This window comes from Rhinoraja longicauda, chromosome 41 (genome assembly GCF_053455715.1).
Source record: "Rhinoraja longicauda isolate Sanriku21f chromosome 41, sRhiLon1.1, whole genome shotgun sequence".
Lineage (NCBI taxonomy): Eukaryota > Metazoa > Chordata > Chondrichthyes > Rajiformes > Arhynchobatidae > Rhinoraja > Rhinoraja longicauda.
This window is the reverse complement of record NC_135993.1, coordinates 13,831,525-13,838,989: the sequence shown is the minus strand read 5'-3', so window position 1 is coordinate 13,838,989 and position 7,465 is coordinate 13,831,525. Positions and strand designations below refer to the sequence as shown.

Here is a 7,465-nt window from a genome sequence, read left to right as displayed (position 1 = left end):
CACTCTATCTATGCCTTTTATTATTCTGTACATTTCCTTGAGTTCCCCCTCAACCAACAGTACATAAACAGGAGTATTTATTGCCAAGGGGTACATCTACTGGGGTACTCTCTAGTCCCTGCCTCTGCTCCTTGCCCCCCCCCCCCCCCTAACCGTGACCCACTTGTCTACCTCCCATGGTCTTGGAGTGACCACCTCTCTATAACTCCTCTCTATAACCTCCTCACTCTCCCTGACCAGGCGGAGGTCATCAATCTGCCGCTCCAGGTTCCTAATACGGTCCCTTAGGAGCCCCATCTCGTCGCACCTGGCGCAGATGTGGATGTCTGGAAGACTATCAGACTCCCAGATTCCCCACATCCGTCACCCAGAACAATAAACTGCCCTAGCACTCATACTCCCCCTTAACTGGGAACGTTGCAGTGTGGTCTGCTCCAACCGCTCCAACCGCTCCTGGGCCTCTGTAAGAACAAAGCCCCGTGCTCAGTTTCCAAAAACTACCGCCCGGACGCTACTCCAACCATTCCAACCGCTCCTGGGCCTCTGTGAAAACAAAGCCCCGTGCTCGGTTTCCAAACCTACCGCCCGGCCGCTGCTCCAACCGCTCCAACCGCCCACCCAAAAGAACTGTGTGATCTCCTGGGAGAGGCGAAAAACCGGATAAAAACCCAGGCCAATTTGGGAAAAAAATCCGGGAAATTCCTCTCGGACCCCAAGCTAGGCGATCGAAACTTGTCTAGGAGATCACACAGGTCTGTGGTTTTGTTGTGCCCAGGTTATTCCACATATCCCACAATTTGTTTTGATTTATGGAGTTTTCAATTTCTTCAAGTCTTTTATGGGTGTAGTTTTGTGTTTTGTTCCTAATAGTGTGTTTATATATTTTAAGGGTTTCATTATATCTAATACGTAAGTCTGAGTTGTTTGGTAGGTGGTGTTTTTGATTTGATATTTTCCTCTGATGTTTTCTGACATTTTTGCACTTTGTGGTCAAACCATTTTTCATGGTTGTGTTTTTTGATGATTTTTCTCTTCTGTTTTACAAGGTCAGCTTTGATAGCTGCCTTGTGAAAGATCATATTAATGTCATTAATGGCCATCTTTACACCATCTCTGGTAGTCTCATATGGGTATGGCTTAAATTTTGATATTTTATTGATGAGATGGGGTGAGTTCAGGGCCATGATGAATTTATCTCCACTGTCTGGAGTCCATCTGTATGTCTGATTTAGTTTATGGAGCTTACTGGGCTTCTTTTTTACGTCTTTAATGTGAGCAGAGAATTTTAGGTACACGTTGATTTGTCTATGGTCTGAGAGAGAGGACTGCTGCCTCACAGTGAATGCACTAATGGTGCACGGGTCCTTATCAGGGATTGCATAGTCCACCACGCTAGACCCAAGAGCTGAGGAATATGTGAACCTCCCCATCGAGTCCCCTCTGAACCTACCATTAACTATATATAGGCCCAAGGCTCGACAGAGATGCACTACCTCTCTGCCACTTTTGTTTATTTCACAGTCAATGTTGTTCCGGTTGGTGATGGTTGGAGTGACGTACAAGGGGGTTTGACCGAACACATGGTTGTTGCCCTATAGGTCAATGAAATCGGGTTCACATCCAGTCCTTGCATTCAAGTCCCCACATAGTAGCACATTTCCCTGGGCCTGGAAATGGTTGATTTCCGTGTGGAGAGTTTCAAATAGATCCTCCTCAACCTATGGTGATTCCATTGGGGGGGGTGTTGACAGCACATAGATATATATCTACCTCAGTTATTCCAATTCCTTTATCTAGTTTCAGCCATATATGTGGTTTCCCCTGTTTTATTGATGTGATGTGACTGTCTAGTTCTCCCTTGTACCACACCAAGTTCTGCCCTTATGTATATTAGTAATTATTACTGAGGACACCATGACTTCATGATACCCTGAGGGGCAGTGAGTAAACGGATCCTTTCAGTGCCATGTTTCTGTTAATATCATTATATCAGTATCTTCTATGAGCTTTAGGAATTCAAGGTTCCCAGTCTTCATCCTGAAGGTCGAGGAGTAGAGCCCCTTGATATTCCAGCAGTTTATATGGAATCAACTCATTTATTTTTACTTATATATCTTTCTTTTTTCTCTTTGGAGAAAAACAAAAACCCATTTTGTGGGACAGCGAGTACAGGCCCAGTGCTATCAAACACTCATCATATGCTAACCCACTCATTCCTGGAATCATTCTTGTAAACATCCTCTGGACCCTTTCCCGAGCCACCACATCCTTCCTCAGATTAGGGGCTCAAATTTGCTCAGAGTACTCCAAATTATAGCAGGCCACATCACTCACATCTGATACCATACCCCTGAACCAGACCCCATTAAGCTAATTTGCAAGCCAAATGCGCCTGAGAGAGCCTTAGCATTACATCTCCTCTTTAACTGCACTCACAATCTCGCAATACCCTGGATTGGATCACAGGCGGAAAACAGAGGCTGCAACTTTAAGGTTGTTACAAGTGTTAGTTTGATGCCCTCAGCTGGTTACATATGTCTTGATAATGAGAATCAGAATCAGAATCAAAATCGGAATAACATATATTTGTCCCACACTGGGGAAATTTGCATTTTATTGACCAAGTATGTATACATACAAGGAATTGGACTTGGTGCTTTGCTCACACATGGTAAAAACATGATATACAGCTGACAATTAAAAATAAAACATTATAATTTAAACATGTGAAAATAAAGTACCAAATTAAAACGAGGCTGCAGATTTTTGGTTGTTGAGTAGAGCTACTGCTCATGGGAAGAAGCTGTTTTTATGTCTGGCTGTGGCAGCTTTGATAGTCTAGAGTCACCTCCCAGAGGGAAGGACTTCAAAGAGTTTGTGGCCAGGTGGAGAGGGGTCAGAGATTATATACCCACTCGCTTACTGGCCCTTGAGGTGTACAGTTCGTCAATGGGGGTAAGGTTGCAGCCAACAACTTTCTCAGCTGATTGAACGTGCACTGCAGTATCCAGATGACTTGCTTGGTGGCTGAGCAGACTGGAGTCAGGCTGTAAATCGATGTGAAGAGGTGATTGGGGAGGAGTGGTTGGGGGAGGGGTTATGTTTATGCCTTTCAAACCTGCAATAGAACTCATTCAGGTCATTGGTCAGCTGACGATTGTCCAAGGAGTGGGGGCTTTTCCTCTTGTAGCTAGTGATTTTGTGCAAGCCCTTCCACACTGAAGATGAGTCGTCAACTGAGAACTTGCTCTTTAACTGCTCAGAGTACCTATCCTTGGCAACTCTGATTCCTCTTCTCAGCTTGTACCTAGCCTGCCTGTAGAGGTCTGCATCCCCGCTCCTGTAAGCCTCATCTTTAGACTAGCGGAGCTGTCAGCGTTCTGCTGTAATCCAAGGCTTGTCATTGTTGAACCTGAACTAGTAGGAATGCAACTGTCCTCACAAAAGCTGATATATGACATATATTCATCGAGGCTTGTGACTGCTTCCCTGAACAGTTTTGGTCTCCTAATTTGATGAAGGACATTCTTGCTATCGAGGGAGTGCAGCGTAGGTTCACAAGGCTAACTCCTGGGATGGCGGGACTGTCATATGATGAAAGAATGGAGCGACTGGGCTTGTATTCACTGGAATTTAGAAGGATGAGAGGGGATCTAGTAGAAACATATAAAACTACAGTATTAAGGGATTGGACACTCGAGATGCAGGAAGCATGTTCCCGATGTTGAGGGAGTCCAGAACCAGGGGCCACAGTTTAAGAATAAAAGGTCAGCCATTTAGAACTGAGATGAGGAAAAAACGTTTTCACCCAGAGGGTTGTGAATTTGTGGAATCCTCTGCCTCAGAAGGCAGTGGAGGCCGATTCACTGGATGTATTCAAAAGAGATTTAGACAGAGCTCCTAAGGTTAATGGAATGAAGGGATTATGGGGAGAAGGCAGGAATGGGGTACTGATTGTGAATGATCAGCCATGATCACATTGAATGGCAGTGCTGTATCGAAGGGCCGAACGGCCTACTCCTACACCTATTGACTGTGTATCTATGTAACACATTCCAATCAGTGCAATTAAAGCAGGACTGTAAGTTTTCAATTCCCTTACTCGTCCACCTTTTCATTGTTCTGACCACAGTTTAGCAGATTTTAGTTTCTGCCTGTAGGTCAGAATAAGGTGAACTAAACAATGATCAGAGTGACCCAGAGCCGCAGGGGCAACAGAGCGATATGCGTACTTAATTGTAGTGTAACAATATTCGAGTGTTCTCTCCTCTCTGCTGGGGCAGGTAACGTGTTGTCTGTATTTTGGAAGCTCTCGGCTGAGATTAGCCTTGTAAAAATCCCCCAAAACAATGACCATGGAAGTCACACTCGACTCTCTAATGAGGGGATTGAGTGTAATATGTCTAACATTGTTGGGTAAACTTTGTTGGGTAGAGTCATACATCATGGAAACAGGGCCCTTGGCCCTACTCATCTCATCTAAGCTAGTCTAATTTCTCCACGTTTGGCCCATATCTCCGTAAACCATTCCTATCCATGTGCCTGTCCAATGGATTTTAAATATTGTTATTGTACCTGCCTCTGCGACCTCATCGGGTAGCTCGTTCCATATACCCACCACCCTTTGAGTGAAAAAGTTGCCCATCAGATTCCTATTAAATCTTGCCCTGTTCAAACACTAGAGGGCATAGCTTTGTGAGAGAGGTAAAGGTAAAGCAGATGTACAGTGCTGATGTACTGAGGGTGTGAAGTGCCTGGAATGTTGTCAGGGTTGGTGGTTGAGACAAAAACGATAGTGGCTTATGGACAGGCCTATGGATATGCTGGGAATGAAGGGATATGTATTATGCGAATGTAGATAAAACATGGGTCCTGGCATTATGTTCAGCACAGATATTGGGGACTGAAGGGCCTGTTCTTGTTCTGTACTAAGAATATTGAACAGTGCAGCACATGAACTGGTCTATGTTCTCACCTTAAACCTATGCCCTCGGGTTCTTGATTCCTCTACCCTGGGTAAAGGACTCTGTGCATTCACCCTATCTATTCCCCATGATTTTATTCAGCTCGATAATATCATCCCTCTGCCTCCTGCACTCCAATGAACAAAGTACTAGCCTGCTCAGCCTTACCCTATAACTCAGGCATTTAAATGGGCGTGAAGGAGGCCGACATCACCTTAGTGAACCATCTCCTCCTGCCAGCTCTTTCTCCAGCTGTTTCTTTTTTTTGTGTTGGTTGGGGTTGTGTAATTTGCTTATTTTACTGCTTTTATTGTTGGACTGTGGGTGACTAAATTTTGTCCAAAAAAATTGTTTTTTGGATGACAAATAAAGATATCCTATCCTAGATATCCTATCCTATCCTATCCTATTATTGATGCTGAATAATGCTGCAATTGCTTTGGGCTTGAACTGTGCCTAGTTACATTTGTGCCATTAGGTGAGCTGCCTTTATCTGCCCAGCAGTCCGCATTCTGGTCTTCCTCTTCACTGCCTGAACTCTGGTGTCGAGGCCTGGCCTGTGCCCACTGTTCCAGCCCATTGCCTCATTGTCCAGGCCTGTCTTTCTAGTTTGCTCAGACATGCGTCTCCGAGCTGTAAGATGGCGGTCAGTGACAGCTGTGTTTGAGGGAGACAAGAGGAAGGAAGTGGCTGGTGAGAGCAGAGCTGCTCGAGAAGCAGCCGACATGTCAAAAGCTTCAAGCAACTTCTCGTTTCTGCAAAGCGATCTGCTCCGCCAATGAGCGTGAGGTGGAGGCGGCCCGGCGAGCATTGTAAGACTCACCGCAGTCTCTGGAGTCTCTGTGACTGCTCGCTGTGGCTGAAACGACTGCTCTGGAGCAACAATGTCTCGAATATTGCAGCACAAGTTTGCTGAAAAACTTTCCATTCTGAATGATCGAGGGAGAGGTGTCCTCGTCCGGATTTACAATATTAAAAAGGTGAGTGTATGTGTTCAGAAAGTACATTTCAGTCACAGTTCCCCTATTTTCCGCTGCAACCATCTTAAATGTCATGACTCAGACCGTTAAAGCACCCACTAAAGGGAAGTCATCTTGCGAAGCTGAGGATATAACTGTCTAAAGGATATAACTGAGGATATAAGTTTGATAGTAAAGTGCAAATTGTGTTTGATGGGAGTGAGAGCAAGAAATCAATGCAGGGGAACAAAGTGTGGAATATTCACCAGAGTGATCTTGGAGTCAATCTGATGTTTGTAGCATAACCAAGGTTGGATTCGTTTGTTAAGAACAGACCGAGTTGTGTTCTAATTGAGCGGCTCAGATCGATGAAAGAGTTGATGAGGTTGGAAGATTTCCACGAGTAGAGGTGATGTTTGAACCAGACCATTCGGGGTGATATCAGATAGAATTTGCTCAGAAAGGGCAGCAGGTAGAGCTGTTGTCTAACAGCACCAGAGACCAGATCCTGACCTCCAGTGCTATCTTTGCAGTGTTTGCTCATTCTCCCAACGACCGTGTGGGTTTCATAAGGTCATAAGTGATAGGTGTAGAATTAGGCCATTCGGCCCATCAAGTCTACTCCACCATTTAATCATGGCTGATCTATCTCTCCCTCCTAACCCCATTCTTCTGCCTTCTCCCCATAAGCTCTGACACCCATGCTAATCAAGAATCTAATCTATCTATCTCTGCCTTAAAAATATCCTGTCTTGGCCTCCACAGCCTTCTGTTGCAAATATTTCCACAGATTCACCACCCTCTACCTAAAAACATTTCTCCTCCTCTCCTTTCTAAAAGAACATCACTTAATTCTATGATCTCTAGTCCTAGATTCTCCCACTAGTGGAAACATCCTCTCCACATTCACTCTATCCAAGCCTTTCACTATTCTGTATGTTTCAATGAGGTCCCCTCCCATTCTTCTAAACTCCAGCGAATATAGGCGAGTACAGTGCCGTACAGTACAGTACAGTACAGTACAGAAACCCTCTTCATGTTAACCGACTCATTCCTGGGATGTTTCTTGCAAACCTCCTCTGGACCCACTCCAGAGCCAACACATCCTTCCTCAAATATGGTGCCCAGAATTGCTCACAATATTCCAGATGCGGCCATTCGTCCAAGTGATCCAGTTTTCTCCCACATCCCAAAGACGTGCAGGTTTATATGATAATTGGTCTCTGTAAATTGTTCCTCGTGTGTAAGGAGTGGATGCGAAAGTGGGAAAACATAGGACTAGTGTGATCAGGTGATTGATTGTTGACATGGACTTGACGGGCCAAATGCCTTGCCTCCATCGAAGTTGGACACTAAATGCTGGAGTAACTCAGCATCTCTGGAGAGAAGGAAGGGGTGATGTTTTGTGTTGAGTCCCTTTTTCGGACCCTGAGGAGGCATACACCAGCATCTGTAGTTCCTTCCTACACATTACCCTGTTTCCATGCTGTATCACTTTAAAAAAAGATATGTCACAGAGTAGTAGTTATGCAGCATATAAAC

General features: G+C 44.8%; 1 protein-coding gene across 2 annotated transcripts in view; it reads left to right on the top strand.

Annotated features, from left to right (window-relative positions):
- Positions 1-5,781: 5,781 nt before the first annotated feature.
- The window catches only part of LOC144611856 (nck-associated protein 1-like), a 136,816-nt gene continuing 135,132 nt past the window's right edge, over positions 5,782-7,465 (top strand). For both annotated transcript variants that reach the window (XM_078431163.1, XM_078431161.1), the window contains exon 1: positions 5,782-5,944. In XM_078431163.1, the coding sequence (XP_078287289.1) occupies positions 5,849-5,944 (96 nt within the window). In that variant the 5' untranslated portion in view covers positions 5,782-5,848. The remainder of the gene's footprint in view (positions 5,945-7,465) is intronic.